At 46.9% G+C, this 27,403-nt stretch overlaps 1 protein-coding gene across 1 annotated transcript in view; it reads left to right on the top strand.

Moving 5' to 3' along the window:
• Window positions 1–27,403, top strand: part of LOC147733678 (transient receptor potential cation channel subfamily M member 7-like) — a 1,990,815-nt gene that overhangs the window by 541,143 nt on the left and 1,422,269 nt on the right. Inside the window, exon 10 of the mRNA XM_086958252.1 lies at window positions 1,396–1,468. Within this exon, the coding sequence (XP_086814378.1) occupies window positions 1,396–1,468 (73 nt within the window). The remainder of the gene's footprint in view (window positions 1–1,395; window positions 1,469–27,403) is intronic.

The raw sequence follows: 27,403 nt of genomic DNA, 5'->3' as shown, positions 1-27,403 counted from the left end.
GACTAACTCTAGCAATGTCAGGACTGACCATTCCTTGGCAGTTGTGAATCTCAGCTGGGGCAGGGTAACTGGTCCTAAAAGAGTAGTTTCTCCACACCTACCTTTAGATTGTCTGTTTGGCAATGATTTGGAAACGTCTGCATGATCTGAAGTGGAGTTCAGAACACATGCAGAGAGAATTGGCATCTCTACCAGTGCATTTGTTGTCACCGGGGCTCATGCCAAACAGCTTAGCACTGAGGAAGCACTGGACCCTGGAAAAGTGGACCAGCTGGCTCATACGAGAAGGAGCAAGAAAGGTAAAGATTTATCCTCCTCACAAACTCCCAGTGGAGATCAGTCTCCTGGGGGTGATGATCTCAGTCCCTGGCGCAGCTTTATTTCCATCGGCTGCCAGCCAGTCCTCGCTGCTTCCCCATGCTGACTGTCTACCTGGATATGCTGCGCCTCGTCCCGACTTCTAAGTCCCGAGAGACCTTTTCCAGGTAAGGGGGCGCGGGAGCCACGACTGGCAGATTGCCTTCACCGATGCCCCAGTGGTCCCGAGTCTGCACGCCTCTTCTCCCTTCCTCCCGCCTTTGACTTTTGAACTGCGTACCACCCTTTGACTTCTCTTTAGCACTTTTAATTCAGGCTCCTTTGGTCACATCTATGGACTTTATGACTTTTTGTTTTTCACCCTGCCCGCCAATGTGTCGCTGACCTCCGCTGATTCCTCCGGACCTGCCATCTTGTTGATCCTTTGTCCTCTCCACTGTCCCCTCATTCCCCCCCACCCCCCACTCCCAACGATCCTCAAACGTTTCTCCCTCTTTCCGGTCTGCCGTTCTTCCATCCCCTCTTATCCCTGATTCCTCTCTCATAACACTACTCTCCCCCTCTCCCAACCCCCTTTTTTTCCTCCCCACTACCCTTGTTCATTTCCATGCAGATGACTTTTATTTACTGCACCTTGACTGTACTTTTGTCGTTATTTAATCAGTATATAACCTATTTAATACTTGTAACGTACAACTGTCTGTGCCTTATGTAAAGCGCTCTGATACCTACGGGTCTAGCCAGCGCTATATAAAACTCTTCAAATGAATAAAATAAATAAGTAAATATGTTCCATGAGAACACAAACAACACACTTGGCAAATAATTCTAAATTGTACACCAGGGCTTCAGGTCTACATGGTTTCGTGATCACAAGTCTTCGAGTCAGACCTGAGGAAAAGTAAAAGACTCTTGAGAAGAAGAACTTCTAAGTTTCCTGACCCAACAATAAATGGCAGAAATGTGCATAGCATCTGATACTTACAGATGCAAGCCAGTATTTATAGTAAACGTAAACCTTTTCTTTGTGTAATTGTATGACCTCGATTATCATGTTCGTGTTATATTTTTTAATAGATCACAGTATTCCACATAGGATCAGAAGACCACCAGGATATTGATGTCGCAATTCTTACCGCACTTCTGAAAGGTAACTACGTTTTCTATTTTATTTTTCAGTTTGTTCATAAGAAATAGCAATGGATGTCTTAAAAAATGGCCTTTTCAAATGGCCCTTTCAAATGTTTTGTAATGACATTATACAGCAGCTTTGGGTTTAAAGTTACGTGATAGGAAAGATAACGTTTAGCAGCACACAATTTTAGTAAATATATTAACCCTAAGGTCTCTGTTTACAAATGATACACAAATAAAATATTTATTTTCGTGGCAAGTTTTTCCTTCATTAAATCAGAATTCTGCATTGAGACTCCTTGTGTTGGGGCTGCCAGATAACTACATTTGTAGTAGTTCCATACTTCTGTTGAAATTATCTCCTGTATTCAGATTTAATACCGAAACCTATTCTTGCCGGCACGGTGACATGCAATGCTCAAATTGATAATTGGCACTGTGAATGTTTTTTGATGATTTTCTTTTGCTTGCATACGCAATTAACGGGTTAGGCCAATTTTATTGATTTTCATCACTGCTTATATTGAGCAGTATTATCTAAAAAGTCTGTTACTAAGCCCAATCAAGTCTACGGTGTGTGGACCATTGTCTCGAGCGGTAAGTGGTCCTTGTTAGAGCTTAAGTACCACAGCAACATTCTGGGGGTAAGGCAATTGAAGGCCAGGTAAACTGGTCTGAGCTCAAAGTAGTAGGTATAGCGAGCTTCACCTCTCAATAGAGATGCGTTTCAACCACTTTTTCAGACTACTACACCACACACCACCTTTGTGTTTTGTCTTATTGGTATGAGGTTGTTACTGGATTCTGACATTTATAACTCAATGAAGATTCAAAAATGTTGAAGTTCCAAACTGTAGAAATCTAAAATTGCCCTCCTGGCTTCCCGTCTCCTCATCATAACTTGTATAGTTCCCAGTAATGAGAATCCTCTATTAGCTTTTCATAAAGATCTTAGCTAAGCATCCTAGGGTTTCAAAGCTGTTGGTAGAGTGAATATTTTCAGTCTTGTTTGCAGTGCTGTCTATATTTCTTCATTTTTCTTAAGTCTTGTCTTCATATTTGCCTGGTTATTGGTAGGCACCAAGGTTAGGGTTAATAGTGAATTGTTGCTAATGGTACATTTTTCGCTTATTTTGGGTAGAAACAATTTAAAAAAATCAGATAAGATAGCCTCTGAAAGGCTAATTGGTGTTTTGTTGTATTTGGTAGTTTACTATATGTACATTGAAATATTAAGGGAAATTACGAGGCTTTGACAAGAACAATAGTGGGTGTTTAGGCCTAAGATATCAAGGTAAATAGCTTTTGCTTTAGGGACATTATTTTGGGTTTGTTCCACACTTCTTATGACCGCATGTAGGTTTAAATGGGCTAATATCCTTTTGATGGCTCCTTTCGAGGGCATACTTTGAGGGTGTAAATGGGGAAATAACGGACAGGATCCCGGTCTGCAGGGGTGTCAGACAGGGTTGCATGCTAGCTCCCACACTATTTTCACTGTACGTTAATGGTGTGGTTGAGCACCTCCAGCAAGAACCAGCGGACGCACCCTGTCTGGGGGGAGTACGGATCCCTACCCTGCTGTTTGCAGACAATACTCTGCTTATTTCAAAAACTCCCCAGGGGCTACAGAAACTACTGACCCGCTTCCAGGACTTTTGTCTATCCAGAGGATTGGTAATCAACGTGGATAAAACTAAATATTTGATTTTACATCCTCCAAGGAAACTAGGTCGCCCGCCTGTTTTGAACACCGTCCCCTTGGAGAAAGTTTCCGAATTTGATTACCTAGGGCTGCGTATAACTGACAATATGAATTGGTCCTCCCATATTGACAAGATGGTCCTGAATCACAAAAAAGTAGGGGGTGCTCTGCTTAGGGAATTTCAAGCATCACCCAAATATTGTGTGAGACCTGCAATCGACATCAGCATTGTATGGGGCAGAGCTGTGGGGACATGGCAATCTAGAGTCCCTATCCAAGGCTGAAAATAAGTTTTTGAAGGACCTCCTAGCCCTCCCCATGAGTACCCCGACAGTCCCGGTGCTCCTGGACGTTGGTTGCAAGAGCATTAAAGATCAGGCTCGCCTTCGACCACTGCTCCTTTGGTCCCGCATATGGAGGGTCCCGGAGTTAAAATCTTACGCCGACTGCTTGGCAGAGGTGATGAGTATGGGAGGCTGGGCCAAGATTAAGTGGTTGAGGGATACCAAAAATCTCCTGGGGGAGTTGGGCTTGGGGGACTGCTGGACTACAAAATCTGCTCCACCAAAGGCTGACCTCAAAAAACTTTATTGGGACTGGGTCTCTGGCAAACTTATCCGGAACCCAAACCATTGTAACTCGACTGCAGCATTTCTGGAAATAAAGGACGCGCCAGTCTATGAACCCTACCTGGACTTAATCACCTTACCAGTCGACAGGGCTCTATACATTAAGCTCAGGGTGGGCACCCTCCCGATCCGGGCCCTTGTGTCCAAATGAAAATCCGGCATTCAACTATCGCCTTTCTGTGCCCTTTGCCCATCTAGGCCTGAAACGGTAGCACACATCTTTTTTGAGTGCCCGGACTATACCAATCCTAGGAGATACTGGCTTAAACCACTCGTTAGACGCCTGGGAACACGTGGGCATTTAGTTGCACTACGTATTTTATTGACTGATACCTCCCCTCCAATCGTGTGTGGTGTTTCCAAATTTTTAAAACGCTCCTGGTTGATTCGCTGCAAGAGACTGTCAATTTCAATTTAACAGACTTTTTAGCTAATTTATGTAGGGTTACCTCCTATTTTTATTCTCTTACCATTTAAATGTTGACATGCCTATTTTGTGTTTTGAAATGCTGTTTTTATATGTATGTTTGCTTTCAAGATATCTTGCATATCGAATAAAAGCTTTTCAACCAACCAACTTTGAGGGTGTAAGCTGAGTCTTTTCTTTAAAACAGTTTTTTACGCATTGCTACAGGGCATAATATCTTGTATTCTAGCTGTAGTGCAAAAAACGCCAGGTCCCCGATTATTTTAGGTTGCCACTAACAGACAATGGCAATAGCCTGTAAACAGTTTGCTGCAGTTCAAACATTCACACAACGCAGGAACTTCTATCTTTTAGTTAAGTATGGAGGGTATCTTAACCTTTGGAATGCTCTAACTGTGTAGCCGTAGGTAATAGTGTTATTAGTCCAACAATAGTAGGGTTGTGGGGTATTTTTCTTGTTTGTTGTGTTTGGGACTGTAGACAAAGGTAGATCACATAGAACTGATATCAAACTCTGATCCGAGGGCCTGTTAATTCTGTTCCTCTGCATAGGAGAGAAAACTCTGCTGACCGGTGGCCCAGATCGCAGGGCTGACAAATAACCACAAGCCAGAGCGACAGCTTCCCGCCAGGAGGTGGCTAGGCTGCTCGGATTAGGCCAGGAGGAGCATTTTAAGGCTGCAGTACTACTGCAGTGTGGGGCACGTGTGGGCATGCCTGGGCCAAGGACTGGGCCATCTGTGCCCATCCGTGGCCAGACAAGGCTAGGCTACCCCTCTGACGTGCACACTGATTGAAAACTTTTTTTGCCCAACAGTATTAGGTACGCGTTCTCCCATCTTTGCTTTTTACCTACCGCTATGAGAACACCGCGTCCCACCTACAAACCCTCGAGCATTGATGCGATGTTGGAGAGAGCTATAGGAGTTGTTGTATCTACTAAAATAGCCTTAACTGAGCGCATATTATCTTCGGGGATTTGATCTCATTAAGTAAATTGGGTTGTCCCCTCGAAAACAGACAGGAGACTATATAGTTGTGAATTTTAAACGCCCCGGTACTGAAGAGAAACTACTTATGAGAAACATGATGACACAGAAGAGATCTAATATCGTCTCATTACCGCTGGGGTACTTCAATAAACCCTCTGAAAGGGTGGTGGGCGGGTCTCCTACCAGCACACACATTTAAACGTCCGGAATTCCAAAGCTTACACTGTAACAACAGATATGTAATGCTTTCATATTGTAACATGATCGATTGACAAAATGTGCCCAGCCCGCCAAAGGGCATTATTAAATCATATGGAGAAAGGGCCATGCGTAGTTATCAAAGTGCATTACAGTAGTCCTCCTTTCAGGCACAGACTGCGATTATGCCTGAAAGTATAGTGACAATTGTAAATCCGCTCTCATTGGGAAAGTCTTCGACAGCTGGTCCAATTACAGACAATCGTCGCCCTCTTCGAATATTGAGCTGGAATGTCGCAGGCATACACACAGATGGCTATCCCGGATTGCCATACTTTTAGCAAACCATGTGATATACTGCTACTGCAGGAAACTTTTGAAACCAATTCCATGTGTCCAAAGGCTACTATCCAGTCTCACTCAGGCTGAGCGTCCGGTGGCCTGGGTTAACTTTGCAACTTGGCTGTGATAAAAACATAGCAAAGCATTTTTCGGGTGTTTTTTCTTTAAGAGGCTCTGTCTTTATATCTCATTTACTTTTAGGTCGAGCCTAGAGCAGCACATGCGCTGCTTTAGGAAATCGACCTCGTGGAATCGCTTCAGCTTTCTTCAGCTTTTGTGCAAGCTTGTGCATGTGGTGCTCACATGCCATTGGCCTTTGCGTCTGGTTTTAGGACGCCAATTGGCCAAAGGCGCGTGGCTGTCCCAGCTTCTTTTAAAAGGTTCACTCCCAGAGCGTTTTGTTCTCGGGAGCCAGCAGTGGCGCTCAGGGGCCATCTGTTTTTAATTAGCATGGCCCCGCTTGTCTGTTTATACAGTGGCGTGAGAAGGCTCTCCTCACGCTCAGCTGCTAGAGGGGTTTCCTGCATGTATGAATATTATTTCAAACACTAGGATTACATTTCAGAAAAGGAGCGCAGACCAGTGAAATCTCCTTATTTCCAGGCACCCTTTCCCTCACAGAGCAATAGCAGCCTGCGCTTTGCCGTGTTTGATCTTTCTTCACAGCCGCCACACTCTTTGTTACTGTGGGCTAGACCGTCCCCAGGAGTGTTTCTTACACCTCCACTACTGATCCCCCTACCCTGCCTCAACTCCGGCCGACTTCCAGAGCGCCTTAAGGCTTCTTTTTAAAGAGCTCTAATAAAAGAGAGAGGGACCCCTAGACCAAAGGGATAGGGTACCACAATAGACACTAGTCAAAGAAGTCAATTCCCTTTGGGTAGATGAACATTAATACCACCGTACTTACAAACAATAACCTCACAACTATATGAACATGACAAAGAAGCAATGAAAAAAATGTAAATTCAAAAACGTGAAAACACTATAATAGGATCAAAACATTAGTACAATTTATTGACATACATCATGTTAATTAAAAATTGGGAAACAGACATAGGACGTAACAATAATAAATAAAAAACATTCCAATTAAAGTTAAAAAAGGAGCTAGAGGAGAAGGACTAAATTCAAACACTCTTATTATGAATTTTCCTTAAAAACATTGGTTCTATCTCATCCTACACTACGTGAGGACTAACGCGGGATGCCGGATTATCTATCGATAGAGGACAAAGACTTATGTGTAAATAGCCCATACTTAAGGATATAGTGAGTTCTTTTTAAAGAGCCCTCGACAAGTCCATTGTGCACCCGTGACTGAAGCAAGCCAATCTCTCCCAGCTTCAGAACACCTGCTCCAGGCTGCAAGGACCGAACCTCGTCCCGCCCAGGTGGCTCAGGAGGTGGAGCGCCTGCTGCAGAGATCTGTGTTTAGCATGGAGCCTTGGAGGAGGGGCTGGGAGGGCATTGGGCAGCATACCCAGCAGTCACCTTTCCGATTGCCACTTCGCTTGAACTCGTATTGTTACATTATTTAATAAAAACTCTGTTATCTAAGCGCCAATTCGATATGAGGCGTTCCCCGCATTTATGAATATTATTGTAAACACTAGGATTTCATTTCAGAAAAGGAGCGCAGACCAGTGAAATCTCCTAATTTCCAGGCACTGTTTCCTTCACAGAGACAACCAATCATATGTTTGTAAATCAGTGTATAGGAAACGTTACTTAAGGCAGAGGTTTACAAGGTGTAGGAGCATAGCTAAACACTAATAAAGTCCCAAAGGCAAGACCTATTGTCTATGCCAATGCTTGTTATAATAATGATTTTTCCAGTGTGCCTAATAGATGCTTTCTGGGCCTGTTTGTATGCCTGCAATCATGGAGAGAAGAGCTTTAAAAGGCCAACAAACACATGTATGCCTCTCTGGAGATTTCAATGCCCAACTGTCCAATACACACGGGGGAGCTGGGACAGACAGTTACATAGTAATGGAGACGAGGGGCAAAGAGCTGAAAGTCTTTCTTATCTCTGCTGATTTGGTCAGTGTATCAAATGTTGCTGGCACCAATCACTTGGGGTTGCTTACCTATAGAGGAGAAATCGTTCCTCAGTTATTGATTATATATATATTTGTATCTCAAAATGTAATTAACCAGCTGCAATATGGTACTGTCATTAGCACAGATTTCGGGGATCACAACCCAATAGAAATAGCCCTTGACTTTTCATTTAGGGTGAATTCTCAAATCCTTGCAGGGCTTAGTAACCTATCTCCATAAACAGACAACCCTAGACTCCCTGAATTTCTTAGGAAGGATAATCTCTGAGAACAGCGATTATAGTTATGGAATATCTGGAATAGGAGGAGGTTGATGGTCAAAGAGGAGTAGTTAATTATTTTGTCGCTCTAAGTTCCAGAATTTCCCAGTCCCTTTCCAAGCCCCCCGGACCAGTGCAGTAAGCCCCACATTGGTTTGACCATGAGTCTTTCCGGGCTAACCGTCTCCTATGCAAGGCTCTAAACGAGACACCGAGATATCGCATTGCCATAGTTGCCTTGTGGAAAAAAATGCGAAATAGTGACGGCTAGGAGGTAGAGCAAAGTTATTTGTCAACAGTGGGATACATTGTCACACTTGGCTCTTTTAAATGACAGTACATCTTTCTTGAGAGCAGTTTCGAGTATTCGCTCCCTAAATCCAACAACAACAACCATTAGTTATTATATAGACAACACAGCCTTGGTGGCCCAATTTGTTACGATGTACTAAGCCCCAGATTTATCTCCCATGATGTCACTAACATTGTATTCTGCCTTAACAATACAGGTTTCATTGCAAGAAGTAACCATTGTCATCCAGCAGAGGAAGGGGGGGAAGCTCCAAGGCTAGATGGTGTTACAATTGATTTAATCAAAAGTAATCTAGAACTATGGGCGCCCATGTCGAGAAACATTCGAAATAACTTGTGCCACCAGACCATACCGATTTTGTGAAGGAGTTCAGTGATCATTTCAATTTTTTTTAAAAATTATCATTCTAAGCCGGATTGTTATCGCCCCATTTCATTGATAGATATTTCATCCAAAATTATTGACAGAGTCCTGTACAACAGGATATTGGAATGGATTCAAGAGAATACCATCTTAATCGTATGTCAGTACTGGTTTCGCATTGGCATTCGTACAGTGGAAAAATGCTAAAATCTGAACCTAATTAATGGAAAATTCTCGGTGGCCAGGCAGTCTCCTATTTACCTCCCCTTTATGGATTTGTCAATGGCCTGTGACTCTGTCAACCGGTCAAAGATGTGGCAATTGCTTTTTGAGATGGGGCTGGATGCTAATTTAGTGCACTGACTGGTATCACTACACACCAATACCTAGGTCAGGGTTAGGCATGATCGAAATGGTAAGGTATCGAATGAAATTGGCATTGTTCGCAGAGTCCGCCAAGGGTGCATGCTCGTCCCATTGTTATTCATTCTTTACATTAACAAACCTGCCCCAGATCTAATATTAAGCAGTCTTGATGTCCCCAATATAAACTGCGTTCAGCTACCGGTCTTGTTATATGCAGATGATTCCGTACTTATTGCTTGCACTCCCAAAGCACTGCGTCTGTTAATACAATCATTCGTACATTATACGGCTGATCTTAAATTGACAAAAAATGATGTCAAATCTTTCATCATGACCTGTGGCCCCAAGCACACTAAACTCACGAGTATTCAAGCGGGCAGCCATCGTTTAACAAGTATTGGTACTTTTTCCTATCTAGGTGTTTCTATTAGCTCATCAGACTCCTGGGCTCCACATGTGACAGTATGTAGAGTTAAATTGTCTCGAGCTGTAGGGTCCCTTCTTAGTTTCCCCTGTCTGTTGGAGGCGGGCACTTGCCCCACTGTTGCAGATTTACACTGCCCAATGCATCCCAATATCATCATATGGGGAAGAAATGTGGAGTTTAAATCATCATGAAACACTGCAGAGGGAAGAAAATCTTTCTTAGAAACATTCTTGCCCCCCCCCCCCCCCCCACCCCTCCCCTTTACACATCACTACATTTGCCACAAGGAATTGTGAGTAAACTATCTGAGTGATTTACATTCACATAAAAAAACTCCCATGGTCTTTCTGTCGGTAAGAAAGAGGAGCCAGCATTAACTAGGTATATAGTAAACAACTGTTTGGCATGTGTCAATTGCATGGCTGGCGTATGTCAAAATATAATTCACTGAGATTGGCTTAACTCAGATTTTTACTGATAGGGCATCCTGTGCTTTTAATGACAGGAAGCAAGTATAAGCATTATTGCTAGCTTAGTTACAAGTGGATAGGGAAAACGCGGAATGTTTGAAAGCATCCATTGTAAGTTATTTGCACCTAAATCCTGAAACTTCCCTTACTAGTACTTATGGAATGCTAGAGAATATTGGTTGTGTTAATTATTGTTTCACTTTTGAGCCGACATGAGTAAATATTTGCTTTGCTTTCCGTTTGGATATCAGTAAAAATTAGAAAGCAAAGTATGCCCATGTAATAATGATTCTAACCAATCGATGCTATTCTTCCTCTTTTTTCTGATTTTTATAATATTTTACACCAAGAGCTATTTAGTTACTTTTCTAAAACTCAGGAATTTTCAGTATTGTGTTTAGACCTACCGTTACCTTCAACAACTTTCAGATGAAGAGACCGGATCCTGTGTAAGGTTATTCATTCGCTCAGCTGTGCGTTCACAAGACACTATGCACTTAGAGTAACAGAGTCATTCATGATGCCTTTCATTCTTTTAACCTCAGGATCTGGTTTTAGCATTGTGTGGGCGAAGTACGTTTTCTAAAATTATTTGTGTACCTTAAAACTGTATTTGGTGGCACTGTATCGCTGGCTTTTATGTATTCTAATATTGTGTATTAACTTTTATGTGTTTTTATGATTGTGTACACTGTTATGGTTTATTTATGAACCGAACGAAGTGTATTTTGATTGATAGTCCAACCATAGTAGGGTCCTGGGGTATTTTTCTTGTTTTTTGGGACTGCAGATACACAGACCTGACATGGATCTGATATCAAACTCTGATCATAGCGCACTAACATTGTTTGCTTGAGCCCTGGATTCTGGCTTAGGACATCCTTCAGATCCCAGAGGAGGGTTGATCTCACTGCCATTGACATAGTGTTGAATGTAGGGTTTATGGGTTTTTGGCATGTGGAGTGTTCCTTCAGAGAAGTAGGGTTCACGTTGGTTCGGTGGTGAATACTTGCCAGTCAGAATCGGTATTCAAATGATTGCTGTCCTGCACTTGTTCTACTGGTTCTTGGCTCCTAAACTTCGCCGCTGTGACTTAAGGAATTGGTTATCAAAGCATCACAAAGCTGCCTTTCAAGGGTCCTCTAGTTTCTTCTTTTGCTGTGTACAGTGCCTGCAACAGCACTAATAACAGGCAGATAATGGTGCAAGGGTTCTGGTGCCTATCTTCGGCTAGGTGTAAGTTTTGGGAGACTAGCAACTTCCACTTCCATATTGCGGGAATCACTGCTGGTTCATGCAGATCTGGTTGGAATTATGCTGCCCCTTACTTGTCCAGGTTTTAGAGTGAACTTGTTACAGGTTCAGTTTCAATCTGCAATGGAGTTGGTTTTAAAGTTTTGGGTGGCAGCTGTTAATAATGGAGGATTCATTTCTATGATTTTCTATATGCCGGAGCTGTCTGCTGAAAATGTTCTTGTAAATGTCAAACAAAATATGGACAAATCTCTTATATCAAGTTCTCTCTTCATCTGGTAAGCTATCTGTAGGATTTAGTGACCTACTGCATTGTGTGTCGTAATATGTTTGCATGATGTACACAAATGCAAAATATAATAGGCAAAAAAACTAAACCTCCCCAATGTGCTGTGGGCTGGGAGCAAGATGTGATCAATACTGTGTGGAGCCCATGGCCAAGGAGGGTTCACCCAAAGAAGCGCGTGGTTGAAAGGGGTGGAACCAAAGTATTATCTGAGCGAAAATGCACGGTGAAGAGCTAGGTTTACAAACTAGCAGATTTTCCTTTTTGTTTCACTGTTAAGCCAGAAATAAAAATTAGGAAACACATGAAAGTAGAACTTATGGTAGTGCCTTTAATTGCTTGGCTTGGTGTAACTCTAGCAGCTTTAGAGAAATTACACAAAGGTGGGCTGGGAAGAGTTAAAACGTTAGAGATATTTGGACAGATAGTCTACAGGTAGTTTGCAAACCCAGTTTCCTAGGGCCTGGAGAATTTCAGTGGTTTTTAGGTCTTGTTTTGTAACCAAACACTTCATTTTACCTGTGGGTTTTCTGACTAAATTTCAGAAGTTTTATTTGGATTTTTTTTTTAAGTGGTATCACAAACTTAACTGTAGCTACACTTCAACTGTCGTTTTTTCAGTGAATTTCTGTTTTTTAGGAAATGCTACATCCAACTTCTGTGAAATTATATCCTTTCCTTGTTGTGCGTGACCTTTGTACAAGGCCTGCTCTCAACCCACCCCTGATAACAATCCCCACTGTACGTGGTCTCACTATATTGATGGAGATTTCTAGCTGCTGAATTCTCACCTTTTGAATATTCCTCAGGAATCAGACTGGCTCCAGAAAATATTCAGCAATAACTGCTGTGGAAGATAGCGCCTAGTGGCTCTGCACCAACACCCTTCTGCTCTAATTATGACCTGCAGGGTCGAAATAGATGCCATTTCTGTGCGCTGCCAACAGTTCCTATCTTTCCACACCCCCATCTGCAGATCCGGAGCTCCCTCTCATTTTTGAGACACTTACCTCAGTATTTCACTCAAAGTATATTTTACATTGTACAAAGGCTGTCACCCTCTAAAAGGGCAGGTTTCAAGCCCTGTTGGGACTTTCAAAAACAAATGGCTGTGACACGTCCTAATGAGGTGTACCTAAGATGGGTAGATTCAAGCCTCAAATCAAAAGCTTGTGGCGAATGCACATCGATGAACCCGAAGGCCATCAGGGAACGGGAGGCCAAACTTTACATCGCCAAGCATAAGAAGACTTTGCACCGGGATCGCTCCAAGTCATGCTCAGCATCCAATGCCCGCTTTCAATACCGTTCTTGGAGTTGCCAGAGATGCTCTAGGGGGTCAATCATCAACACGCTCCAAGTCCTCAGGTAAGCCTAAAAAACACAAGATGGGTCCACAAGAAATGGTCCCGGAATCACGGTCCCTCGTGCATTGGCCTAAATAAGCGTGGGGGTGGCCCCACCCTTCTCAATCTCACTCCTGAAGTCAGCCTACTTCGTAGCTGATCCCGTAACTGGTTCCAGAACAACTCGAGTTTCCGGGACCTTCTGCTACACCGTGTCAGATCAGAGTTCCACACAGCCTTGCTTTGGCTCTTTAGATGCCTCCTGACTCCCTCCGATGCTCCTTCTGGCACCAATGAGCTCGGAGGTCTTCCAACTGAGATACCTCCGGTGTTTTTGCCCTCCGTGTAAGCTGGACCCTCTGCACTGGTCTTGCCTCTGACTCGGCTGCTGGTGCTTCAACCCACACCAGCCCCAGGCACGTTGACGCCAATGCCAACTGAAGAAGTTGCCCAGATTTTTCTCTCTGACACCAAATTGACCTCGGTCCAACCTTGACTGACGTTGAGCATGAATCCGCCCACGGAATCACTTCAACTAGAATTTCCAGACTCAATAGCACACTTTGCATTCCCAAGATGAGAACAGGTATGCTCACTTACAAGAAGCCAGTGGCCTCAATTCCTCCACGGAGCAGGTCTTTTTTCTCTGCCTGGACAAGCCACAGAGAAATCCGATTCACAAACTATGGTGATGTTTAGGGTGACCGAAGTTCTTGTCCTTCATTCCTCCCTACCTTGGAGGTCAGAAATAATTTTGTGACAGAAGTCCTACAACCTGGGAAAACATCTTCTTGAGCTCTATCTTCCCTTGAATGAGACGCTGACGGATATGTTATTGGGGGCATCGGCCAGATCTTGCTCTGACCCCCAGTCTATAGACAAATTGTCAGTAGCTATCGCTCTGCCCCTGGCGACTCAGTCTAATCCAAACAAATTCCCACTACCCCCCCATAGAAATTCTTAGCAAGTGAAAACATTCAGCAATTCTCTTTTTTTCTACCAGCTTAGCCCTCTTATCTGTTAATTCCATCTGTTTGTTGGGATGCTATTCACACACACTTTGAGTTTCAGGGGCACAAGTTTTCCCTGGTGTTCCCAAAGTTTTTCCCCCTGCATTATCTCAGGCCCTTAAACTGTTGACCTCCTTCCTCTCTGATGGAGTCCAATCAGTTGAAACGGGGGTCTATGCCTCAGAACAGTTTTCGCTCTTGTGTGGTGTGCCTCAGTGCTCAGCCCTACGTTGTTCAAGCTGGGTGTCTCCCCTCTGGTCAAAATCATCAGGCAATGTGGGTTCTCAGTGATCTTGTACGCTGATGATACCCAATTGGTGGTGTCAGTTTCCAGCAATATGGAAGAGACAGCAGATCGTTTCAATCTCTGTATGTCTCGGGTACATCATTGGACGAGTCTGAACTGCTTGAAACTTAATGGTGGAAAGACTGAGGTCCTCTTATTGGGATCTGATACCTTTTTCTGGACACCCAGATTGTGTACGACTTGCCTAGGAGACACCCCAACACCTGTAAATAAGGCTAAAAATGTAGGCATCATCTTCGATGACAAATTGACCTTCAAACATCAGATCACTTCCTTTATCTTTTTCATCCTGAAGATGATTAGAAAAATCTGCTCCTTCATTCCGCCGGAGTCAGTAAAAATTCTCGTGACAGCACTGGCATTGTCCAAATTGGATTACAGAAACGCACTTTATGTAGGGATCCAAAAGCAGCATCTTCAAAAGCTTCAATAGCTTCAAAATGCAGCGTCCAGATTACTGCTGGATATTCCAGTCTCGCAGAAGTTGAAGATCCTACATCAGCTCCCTGTGGAGAAGAGAATTATATTCAAAGCCCAATGTCTAGCTTTCAAGGCACTCCATGGGGTGGGCTCTGACTTCTTGTAAAAGCAATTGAAATGGTATATACCGACCAGAAATTTGAGGTCGGCTCACTGCAAACTCCTTCAAACGTCTAGAATCAAAGACTTTGTTGGGGAGGAAGAAGTGTTTTTTTTCGGGAACCGTTAAAACCTGGAACGTGCTTCCCGGCGAGATAAAGAATTGTCCAACTGTCCTGGCCTTAAGAAAAGCTTTAAAATCCTGGCTTGTTGTATATTCATTTTCAGTTCTGGATTGCGTGGTAACTTTCTACTTTCCATCTGGTTCAAGCGCCTAGATGCCGTCTAGCATTTGTGCGCTATATAAATGTTTAAATCCAATTAAATCAAGATGGTTATGGCGCTGCCAACTTCATGATTCATTGTGGGTTGGACTACTCCATTTCCATCAGGCGAGCCGTAGACACCAACGTTGCCATTCACTTCCATGTGAAGCTGTGATCGACTGGGTTCTCTCGCGATGTCCAGTCCTTCCAGACAGACTTAACCCATTGATGGGACTTTCCTGTTTGAAGGTAAAGCTGATTACGCTCTTGAGCTCTTTAAGAAAAGCAGGGCTACTGCATGCTCTCGAACAGCAACTGTTCCCCCATTCCTTATGTTGCTTTTGTTGAGGAGTCAAGCCATGCAACCCCTTCAAGAAGCCTAGCAGTATGTGGTAGAGGTCATGGTGGCCACTGCCCCTGCAGCAAAGGCCTGCGTGCAGCCCAGGCTACTGCGCCCTCCTCCCATCTCACCTGCATCCACATCTGCCAGATCTCTTTAGTGTGCCCTTGCAGGGACATAGTCTCTTGGTGGGAGGCAGAATCCACCAATTCTTACTGGGTTTGCAAGCAATCACCTTGGACAGGTGGGTCCTGCGGATTGTTTGAAAGTGATATGCCTTGCCCAATCTTCCTTCTCCATTGCACCCTTCACCATCCCCTCAGTAACTGACGGAGGAATAGCTCTCCGTTTCGCGGTAGGAAGTACAAGCCCTATTTGCCAAAGGGGCTGTGTAGAGGGTGCTGGTGCTCGAAGTTGAATTTGGTTATTATTCCTCTTACTTTACGATGCCCAAGAAGGACAGAGACCTTTGTCCTATTCTAGAACAGGGCCATCTTATTGCCTTGTTCCAGAGGGAGAAATAAAAAATGTTCACCCAGGCACAGGTCTGGTCTTCCTTTGACTCTGGGTGGTAGTGTTAGGCCTGCTGCACATTTATTTCTATACCTACATTCTGCTGGCCCATCTGCACTACCTGCTGTTCGTGGTAGGAGAGGAGCATTTTTAGTTTGCTTTGCTCCCTTTTGGTCTCAGCAGCACCCCGTAGGTGGTCAGAGAAGTGATAGTAGCACACCTTCCGAGGTTGGGGTTCCAGTCGTCCCCCAACCTTGACGATTGGCTGCTTAAGGTGGGCTCACCCCAAGCAGTCGTTAACCACCTCCAGACTGCGGTGAACCTTGTGTCATCTTTGGGATTCACTATCAACATGCTAAAGCCACACCTGACTCCTTTCAGATGTTTCCCTTCATCAGAGCCATTCTGGATATGATTTAGTTTCATGCCTTTCCCCTGGTAAGGAGTCCAGGGCATTCAGGCTATGCTCCCAATCTTTCAGCCTCGGACTTGGAGTTCATTGTGGTCTGCGGTTGCTCGAGCACTCCTGGTGATATATGCGTGCTCTGTAGTGTGATCCGAAGTTCCAGTGAGCTCAACGTCAGAGGGACCTCTGTTTCGGAGAAGACTACAAAAGATCAGCAGTGGTGGTTCCTGGACCACGATTGGGTCAGTGGAAGACCCTCCTCCCTTCCCCACCTAGAGCCGACAGTGGTGACTGCATCGCTTCTGGGCTGGTGCGGCCATTTGGGGAAGTTGAATTTCAGAGTTCTCTGGTCTCCGGCAAAGTCCCGGCTCCACATTGACCTTCTGGAGCTGAGAACATCCGCTTGGCGTTTAAGCCTTCTTGCCATCCATCAAGGGCAGGCTGTTACAGGTGCTCACAGACCGCACTGTCACCATGTGGTACTGCAAAAAAACAAGGCGGGGTGGGAGTTGTCACGGACCCTGTGGCAAGAGGTAATGCGCTTCTGGAATTTTCCTGGTGGTGGGACCATTGTATGCCAGGGCGAATGAGCTCAGCTGACGGCGCCTTGTGGATCGAGAATGACAGTTCCACCCAGAAGTGGTGCAAAGTCTTTTCTGTGTGACAGCTCCACCCGGAAGTTGTACAAGGTCTCCTCTTCGAATGAGAAGAACCTTGACTCGATTGTACGGCCCAGCCGATTTGCGTGTTGAGTTTCTAAGGTGTTACCCGCTCTGAGGCACATTCCGACTCAAGTAGTATTCGGGACTCCTGTATGCCTGTCACCCTAGTGAATCCAGATTGGGCATGGAGGGTGGGGTATCAAGAACTCCTGGGCTTGAGCATATGTCCTCCGACCAGGCTGCCACTCCGAGAGGACCTACTGTCACAGCAAGAGGACTGGGTTCAGGACCCCAGGCCCTTGCATTCTCCTCCGTTATGTTTGGCGATTGAGCGGTGACAGCTGACCAGCTAGACCTTCCTCTGGGGGTGGTTGATTTAATCCTTCCTGCCAGACGTCCCTCAACAAAAACTGAATAGACTGTCTGGACTAAATTGTGGTTGGTGCGGCAAGCCAAGCTATCTGCCATTCTATTTTTTTCTGGCTCTTGCTTGACAGGGCTTTGCTTTGCGCACGGTTAGGGTTATCTTTTGGCCTTCTTAAGGTTACAAGATCAGCCCTTGTTGTTTGAGTCACTGGTTGTGATGTGATTTTTTTTTAAAGGACTATAACATGTTTTCCCATTCTCCTTTTGTCATGCCCCAATAGGACTTTAATCTGTTCCTGACTTACCTGATGTTCACTTCACAGTAGTCCTTTACGGTTCCGTACTATCAAAACTGTGTTCCTCCTGGCCATCTCTTCTGCACAGCATGGGAGTGAGCTTCAGACTCTATGTAAATTCACAATTTTCTTCCTAGACAAACTGGTTCTGCGGACAAGTGTATCCTTCCTACCGAAAGCTGTGATGCTTTTCCACGTTGGACAAATCATCAACCTCCAGCATTCTATGCTCTGCCTTATGACTCTAAGGAGAAGGAGGGACTTAATTGCATGGTCCGAAAGAGAGCGCTGAGCTTCTACATAGATCATACCAAAGACCACTGGGTGGACAATGAGCTCTTTCTGGGGCTTTTTGGAGTGAAAAAGGCAAGGCAATGCAGAAGAGAAACAACTCCCACTGGGTTATTCTCTGCAATAAGACCTGCTGCACATTGGCAAAGAAGCAGCATCTGGAAGGACTGTGTGCTCATTCTTCCAGGTCCAAAGCAGACACCACAGAGGTTGTAGGCAGAATCCTGGTCCTAGACATTTGACAGGCGGCTATGTGTGAGCCCCACTATATGTTCACAAATCATCATTTCCTGGGCAATCGGGTTCACCAAAAGTTGCAGTGTGCCCAGTCGGTCCTGCATAAATTTCTGGTTTGAGTTTATACACAGATTCACCTCAAATGGGTATTGCTTTGGTATCTGTTCGAAAGTTGAGGAATCTGCTGTTAGAGGTATCTATCAGAAGAACAAGTTACTTACCTTTGGTAGCCCTCTTTCTGATAGAAACTGTTTATTTGTTAGATTCCAAGTCTAAGAATCTGCATGTACACTGTCTACCAATTTGCTTTTGGGACTCTGCACCAGGGGGCGCAGACAGTCTCAAAAGCAGCTGGCATCAGTGCACCTATATAGATCCATCGTGTCATTTTTGAAGCATAAGTGTGTCAGCGCAGAGCCACAAGTGACCACCTTATGGCGTGCAGAGGTACTGCTGAATAGTTTCCCTATCCAGTCTGGCACCTGAGGAGTATTCAAAAGATGAGAAATCTGCAGCTATATGAAATTGCTACAGGAAAGACTGTTACAGAAGACTAGTAAAAGTTGAATAAAATGAAATAGCAATACATACTCATGACAGTTAACACTACACTCTGTCATATTTTTCATAGTGTTAATATATGTAATCTCATCTGTAAGATAATTTAGGTCTTTACATCTTTCTTATCAAAAGTGAGGTCATGAACATTGCATTTGCTGCTCGGTTATCACTTTCACTTCTGGTGTACGAGTTATGAAATGTGGAGCTAAACACAAGGAAATTCAGGAGTTTTCCTTTTTTTCCCCCGATTTAGGGTTTGGTGGACGGGTTACTCCGTCACAAACATGACGTATGCCGTTTGTCCTATTACAAGTGTCCTAGGATATAATGGACTCTTAATACAGTGGACGGGCTAGCCGTCACTTTTATGATGGAGTCACTTGGTCCGCCACGCTCTAAATCAGCCCCTTAATTGCACTGCATGCAGTACAATGCAGAGACGCTGGGGTGGAGCTTGTTGTGCTGTTCATTCTGTTGCAGACCTTCTCCAGGAAAAGTTCCTAGTGTTTGTGTCCTGGCTAGCTAATGTTGCAGTGATTTGCTTCTTATTTTTAACGTTGCTCATAACTTCACCTTCAGATACTTTAGCTTTTTAAAACTGCCAATGAAGTATGCTTCTTTATTGTCTACTGAGCTTGATTTTGAACAGTTTGTAGGTTATCCGTCAGACTTTTTTGTTTAAGAAGACCTTTATTAACTGTAAAGCCAATGTTGCCACTTAAGCACATACAAACATACATTTCACGGTATCTACACATCACTGAGACAGGATAACCTGATGGTTTACACAGCCATTTCAGCCGTCATCCCGGAGGCCCGGCGGCGTGATGAAATTGCACTAGCTCAGGAGTACAAATAGTGATATCATCTTGCGAGCAGTGTGAAGTGCGGCATGACAACTTGCATTCCACTGACAAACGCTTGTGATCAAGGTCTTAGGAAGAGGAAACGGTCAAAAAGCTACCAAAACCCCCACCCCAACTCCCCCCACACCCCCATGAGTGTGCCTGTGGAATTACCTATGTACACTAGTTCGTGGAAAAGACTTGGTGTGCCTGATGTGTGCCCTACCCTGACCCCAACCCTGGAATGACAGTCCCCCCCGGTGATTATCTAATCACACCCCTAATGGTACCATGAACTGCCAGCCAACCCTGTCCCGCCTCACCGCCCCCACCCCTCCTCTCCTAAAGGGGGAGCCCCGTGAGTGCCCAGCCCCCTACTCCGATACTTGGTCCTGAAGTTCCACCACCTCAGAGGTTTCTGAACCGCCTTCCTCTCCCTTCTGCAAGTATTCCTGATAGAGGCCCCGAAAGTTTTTTGGTCTGCTCCTAGGGGGGAGTAAGTCACTGTATAGTTCAGTTTGAGTACTGCAGTAAAGTAAATCCCCTGCCCATCTTTTCTTGGTGGGGAGAGGCCCCCTCATCCAACAACTCGCCACCACCCTCCTGGCTATCAGCAGCGCCATGTCGGCCAGACGACGTAGAGATGGGGGGAGTAACTTAGAGTAACCCAGTAGTGCTAATTCTGGACTGTGAGGCAGTTCCTCTCCCAGTATCTGATCAAGCTCAGAGAAAACTTCCCCCCAAAAAGCCTGTATACCAGGGCAGTGCCATGCCATATGTAAAAAGTCGGCAACAGGCGTACGGCATCGTTCACACTCCGCCGTGGGCCGGAGGCCATATCTGTGCAGTCGTTCAGGGGTGTAATACACCCGCTGTAGGAACTTAAAATGCACCAATCTGTGCCTGCCATTGAGGGAGATTTTACGTGTGCTGGAACAGCAGTATTGCCACATGTTGTCGTCAATGGGCGACTGTAAATCTTCCTGCCATGCTGCCCTGGCTTTAGAATGGAGCAGTTGTTGGTGCGCCACTCCCAGCTTGTTGATGTGAGATTAATTTAGCGGGTGTCTTATTTTTAATGACATAGGTCAGTTCAGGGACCTCCTCCGGTTCCTCCATGGCCGGACCCAATGCCTCCCGGAACGCCGAGCGCAGCCTGTGGAACTGAAATTTCTGGAGCAATGAGGGGCCTGATGCTGTGGGGGTGAGTTGATCCCAGGTTTTTTGGGGTGCCCTCAGTAAACAGGTCTTCCATCTTCGTAATTCCGAGAGAACGAAGTGCCTCGATGACACCCTTCTCCCCTAGGGTGTCGAGCCAGAGTGCCCAGTCGATCGGCATCAGAGGGGAGTACAATATAGTACAGCTGCGAGCGCGAGCCAGGGCATGCCATGCATGGTTAGTCGCCTTAAGGGAATCCAGTCGACCGACAGAGCGATCCACCGGGAGGCAGATCGTGGCAGGCAGGGGTAGCGGGTCTGCAAACAGCTTCTCTAGGATCACATGCGGCGTGCGTGCGTCCCCGTGAACCCATGAATGTAGGTGGGCTGCCTGCGCTATCCGGTACTAGCGTTCCAAATCGGGAGCACCCAGACCCCCCATCTCACAGGGGAGAATCAGCGTCGCCCACTGTATCCTGGGCTGCTGCCACCCCAGGCCAGTCGAATTAGGACTTGTGTGAGCTGCGTAAAAAAGGCCTTCGATAGGACAACCGGGATGTTTGTGAAAAGGAACAGGAACCGAGGCAGCACAATCATTTTCATGATGGCGATCCTGCCTAGGAGAGATAACGGGAGTTTACTCCATGTGTCTACATCGTCGACTAACTTATTGAAGGCCACACCATGATTATCCCGGACCAGGACCTCCGGATCAGTGTGCAGTCGGATACCTAAGTACCGGACCGAGTCTGTGGACCACTTCAGGGGGTACTCCATTTCGAAGGGCTGTGTCACTGGGGTGAGAGGGAAGGCGATAGATTTATCCCAATTCACCCGGAGCCCTGAGAGTGAGCCAAAGCTGACCACCTACCGGAGAACCGCGGACAAGTTCGACTCCGGATTGCGGACGTACAGCAAAGTGTCGTCAGCGTACGTAGATATATCTATTTTGTAGATGGGAAAGCTTATCCCCTCCAGGCTGTGGTACTCCCTGATGGCACAAGCCAAAGGTTCCGCCACGAGCGCGTATAGGAGAGGTGAGAGGGGGCAGCCCTGCCTAGTGCCCCTACTGATATGGATCGGTTCCGACACTCTGTCTCCTAACTTCAGCCTGGCCGACGGACGGTGGTACAATGCGCCGATCATCTGCAGGAACGGTTCGCCCAGACCAAGTTTCCGGAGCACCCAAATCATAAATGGCCATTCCACGGAATCAAATGCTTTCTCCATGTCCAGGAAAATCGCTAGAGCCGTATTTTCCTGTCGGACATGTTGCATCGTCCCCAGCACAGTACGTATATTGTACGTTAGGTTTCTGCAGGGGACAAACCCGGACTGTTCAGGCGCAACTAACTCGGGGACCAAGAGAGCCAGCCGATTGGCCAGCACCTTGGCGTATATCTTGGCGTCCACGTTTAGTAAACTGAGAGGCCTGTATGAGCTGCAGAGGTCCGGTGGTTTCCCCGGCTTCAAAATGGTGACCAGCAAGGCCTCGCGCATAGTGAGGGGCATCTCACCATCCTCACAGATCGTATCGAAGAGGGAGATCAGGTGCGGGAGCAGGATATCTTTGTAGGCTTTATAGAAGCCCACCGTGAGCCCGTCAGAGCCCGGTGCACTGCCCGCTCTCATGCCGGAAAGGGCCTCCAGGATCTCATCTTCCTGAATGGGGGACATCAAAAATTCCCTGTCCGAGCTCGGCAGGAAGGGCATGGCGATGTGGTCGAGGTGATCGTTCATTTCATCCTCTGCGCCCCGTGTCCTGGACTGATAAAGTTCGGCGTAATAGCGCCTGAAAGCGAGGAGGATTTGCTCCTCATCGGTGACCACATCACCCTCCGGGGGGAGCGCAGTTGTCAATCACTAGTGGTCTCCGATAGCCTCTAACCATTCGAGCCAGAAGGGCGCCCGGTCTGTCCCCCTCCCCGTAGACCCGGGCTGTGGCGTATTTTCCCATGTAGAGAATCTCCCTGTCTGCCAGTGTCTGATACTCCGACAGCAAGGGTTTGAGTCCCGTGTGAGTGTCAGGCCCAGGGTCCCGCAACTGCCTGTCCTCTAGATCTGCCAGCTGAGCCTCCAGTGCTGCCAACTCTCGTCTAATGGTACGCAGTACACTGGAATGTTTAGACATAGCCATGCCTCTTATATAAACCTTGAATGTTTCCCATATTGTGAAAAAGTTGTCGACAGTGCCCAAATTAGTAGCGAAGAACTTATCAATGTCGTCAGCCAATTCGCCCCGAAATACGTCGTCCAGCAGGGCGAAGGGGGGGAACCTCCAGGTGAAGGAGGGGATACCCTTCCTAGCGGTGGAAAGATGCAGCAGAATGGGGGAGTGGTCCGAGAGGGTACGCAGGAGAACCTCACAGACGCCAATACTGCCCAGTACAGGTGGTGTTGCCAACCAATAGTCTATTCTGGTATGGATATTGTGATATGCCGAATAGTGTGTGAAGCCACCTTTCGTGGGGTGTTTATCCCTCCATACATCAACCAGTTCTAGCTTGATCAATTCAGCTTTCATGTAGGCGGCAGAGGCCACCGGTCTACGAGCAGGGCCAAAGGAGCGGTCCACTACGGGGTCAAAGACAAAGTTAAAATCGCCTCCCCATAACATCCCGGGTTGTGCATGAGACCTACAGTGTGCGGACAGGGCGGCATAGAAGTCTGGGTTATCGTAATTGGGGCCGTAAACATTGACGATCAATAGGCCAATCCCTTTACCCACGCACCTAGCAAGGACAAACCGACCCTCTGTATCCACCACCACCGGGATCAATCTTAGTTGTGAGGACGGGCTGACCCAGGTTAGCACTCCCCGTGAATGTGTTGTGAAGCCTGCCGCCACCGTGTTTCCCACCAACCCACGAAACTTCAACATCCTACTATTGGCGGGTAAATGTGTTTCCTGCAGGAGGGCCAGGTCAACATGGTGTCGGTGTAGGTAGCTAAGGACCTTCCTCAATTTGCGGTAATCGTTCAGGCCCCGCACATTCCAAGACATCATTTTCAGTGTGTGAGGGGCATATGTAGCGTCATTCAATGCGGTATTATACATAACAAGGACATTTGAACCATCGCATCGTCGGGGATAGCGATAGCGCCATTCCCAGAGTCTGGGGCAACCACTAGCGGCACTGTATATCGAATAATTTGCAGTAAATCACATTGCGCCGCGTTTGCCAACAGGCACTTCAGACCAAGTACAATTCCACCCAGCATTTCACTCAATGCTACACAGAACTCCCCATAACCAATGAAACGAAAACCCCCTTCAGCAGCCCCCCCCAGCTCAACCACCCGCTCCCCTACCCACCCACAGCCGACCACGCCCAACCAGGTCAGACAGCCCCCGATTCCACCCCCCATCAACCCGAAATTAACAAATTCTAGAACGTTCTGAAAACCGACTCCCAAGGGAGTCACACAGCCAAAAGCACCGGGGCAGAGTACGCCTGCTGGGAACAGTACCTCCTACTGTTCTATCGCACAAATCAAGTTCGTCTCACAGGCCTGCCCCCGCTGGTAACTCAGTGTCCACGGCAAATCACTCCAAAATGCCCCCCCATCCCACCGACCTCCCGAAAGCATATCGCTGGCCAGCGCGGGCCCACATGTGGCAATGCCCCCCTTCCCCCGATAGCGTGCTGCAGCAAAGGTTCAGATCATCGGCCTGCACCAACTGAGAGTTTGCTTGTCTCGTACACTGTTCCAACCCAGTAGGACTGACAGTTACAGTTCAACCCAAACTTACCGCCCCCCGTGGGGGTGGTTCAGCGTCTCCGATTTAGGGACAGTACCTTCCCCGTAATGAAGAAAGTAGCGTACACAACAGGGACCCACTTAGTCCTGCTCCTCCATGTGGAATGCGGATCCGGAGTCTTCCTCATTGTTCTTCTGGGCTTCCTTGCGTTCCCGGGTCCATTCCTTCAGGGACTTCTGTAGGTCTCTGGGGTCTGTGAAGAAATGGGAATGCCCCCCTCTGTTGATACGGAGCTTGGCGGGGTACAGCATAGCGTAATCCAGGCCCAGGATACGCAGCTGTTTCTTGTACGGTGCAAATTGTCTCCGTGCCTCCTGGACCTTAGCTGTGAAATCCGGGTAAAGGGAGATGTCCATGCCCTCGTGCTGCAGCTTGCCTTTGTCTCTCGCCAGGCGCAAGGCAGTGTCCCTATCTCGATAATTGAGAAGCTTCGCGATGATGGGGCGAGGGGGCGCGCCTGGCTTCGGTTGTGGGCCTAACGTGCGGTGCGCCCTTTCCACAATGAACATAGGGGAAAAAGCCTCCTCACCGAGCAAAATCTTCAAAAGTTTCTCGACATAGAGTTCCATTTTGCCGGTCTGGGTGGTTTCTGCCACACCTGTGATGCGGATATTAGATCTGCGCAACCGCGCCTCCAAATCCTCCGATTTGTCCTGAATTACTTGAAGGAGTCTGCCGAATTGTTTCCTGTCCTTGTCCCATTCGGTTTGCGCCTCCTCCGCCTCCGTGAGTCGCCGTTCCTCCATGTCCAGGCGCTCCGCGTGTTTGTCGACCCGCTCCGCCATGCGGTCCATACGGTACTTCAGCGCATCTATTTTGGAACCAACAGACGCAATACTGTCTTGGATTCCCTTTTCCATGGCCGCTAGCATGTCACGCAGCTCTGTGCCCGCTGGGCTAGTCGCTGTGGCCCCCTTCGGGGACGCTTCCGCAGCTGGCGTATCCGACCCTTTCGGCCGACGCCGATCGAAGGAGAGTTTGCCCTGCGTGGCGTCGTTCTTTCCCATGGTCGTCTCGAGCAGAGGTCAGACGAGGGAGCGTTGGATACCTCGTGCCCTCCAGAGGGCTGGGGCAGTGGTCGAAGCTCTCTTGTTGGCGAACCGCTACCGCCGGCTGCCGGGGCCGCCAGGCCTGGGTTGCCGACGTGATGCACCCAAGATGGCTCCCGTGAGGGAGTATCTCCAGTTTCTCACCTCTCCAGCAAAGTCTCCACACACCCTGGCCGATACCGCCACAGATGCTCCTGTCTTAAACTCACAACACAGGGGAGGAGAGGGCCGTAGGTCCACCGGCACACACTGGACTTGCTGTGCGCTCGCTAGTACTCCGCCGTTGTGGGGCCACCATCGAGTAGCCCAAGACACAGCTCCTGCGCCGCCAAGGGTCTACTTCTCGTGATGGCAAATGTCCGAAAAGGAGGGTGGCAACCAGGGAGGGAAGGGCGCACCCGCGCCGGTCGAGGAAATGTCGGGTCGCGGCCCGGCGGTCCAATACTCCGGTCTCTGTGGTTCACCGCAGCCGCACGTCAAGTGACGTCGCTCGGCCCGCCCTTCAGGATAGTCCGCGGCTTCAGGCCCAGTCCGCCGCCGCCGAGACACTGAAGCTCTCTGTTTCTTTCCACGCGGAGGTCACAGCCTACCAGGGCCACCGAGCCTCTCACAGGTGACCTGAGGTCTCAGTAGGTGTAGAAGGGCCAAATGTAGAAGTCTGGACACTTCGAAGGATAAGTTATCAGGATTTTTCCGGGGCTAAGGCAAGGAGCCGAAGGCTCACGCGTCCGCCATCGACGCTGGCTAGCTCCGCCCCCACCATCCTTCAGACTTTTAGTTTTGAGAGGGATTGTGAAAAACAGAACATTACATCTTTCTCTTTTTGTAGTTGAAAAGCAGAAAATAGTCAAGTACGGTCCTTGTGAGCTGTGTCAGAAATTTCAGAGTTGTGGAATGCAGCACTGACCTCTGGTAGGATCTGAGGAAGTCTCATAATGGTGGATGTGGCTCCTGATACTATTAAATAAACGCTTATATGAGTAGGAGGATATGCACATTTTTTACCAGTGGACGCATCCGAGGGCTTGTAAATTTCGAGCAAAGTCTCTGGACTTGAAAAACTGGTTTACACTTACACAAACCCAATAAACTAACACTTTCCAAGTAAAATTCCGCTTTCATGCCAAGTTTGTGGTAATTCTGTTCAGCAGATGTAGACGTACTTGCAAGCAAAATTTCCTGTTTCAGCTAAAATGAAAAAACATAAATCCACCCCACTTTAGTTTCCAATTCACGGGCTTTGGCATGCGTGGCCTTACCTGACAATGCTAAGCGACTACATTGAGGCAACTGCCACTGTGCATTATAATTTTATACAGAGTTTAAAGGCTTTTAGAATGTTTTGATTTGTAATCATGTTCTCCTGTTTTGGAGGGGTCCGATCTTAGTCTATGAGCCATGTGGGTTTGCAGACCTGACCAATTGTTTATTAACGTTAAAGATGAGCCAAACTTGGTACATGACTTGCTGTTTGCAAATCTTGCTGTTTGTAAACTTTTTGTTGGGACCCATAGCAAGTCCTGGTGTTTGCAAAACTGGCTAAGGGTTATCAGTCTATGAAGGGGATTCCAAGCTTGGTCCATGAGACATGGTGTTCATGAATGTTAATGTTAATGTAAGCCGAACTTTTTGAGCGCACGGCTACCCCAAAAGGTGTCCCGGCGCTTTAGCAAAGAGGCCCCGAGAAACAAGAAAAACCAAAGGCATACACACTCCAGTTACCGCGAGTTACTTGGTGAAGAGCAAAGTCTTCAGCTCCTTCCTGAAAACCAGGAGATTATTCGCTTTCCGAAGGGAAAGTGGGAGCTCGTTCCACAAGCAGGCAGTCACGTGTTGGAAGGAGCGACCTCCCATCCGA

The sequence above is a fragment of the Lissotriton vulgaris genome, chromosome 2_1, assembly GCF_964263255.1.
Source record: "Lissotriton vulgaris chromosome 2_1, aLisVul1.2, whole genome shotgun sequence".
NCBI lineage: Eukaryota > Metazoa > Chordata > Amphibia > Caudata > Salamandridae > Lissotriton > Lissotriton vulgaris.
This window is presented reverse-complemented; position numbering and strand designations above follow the sequence as displayed.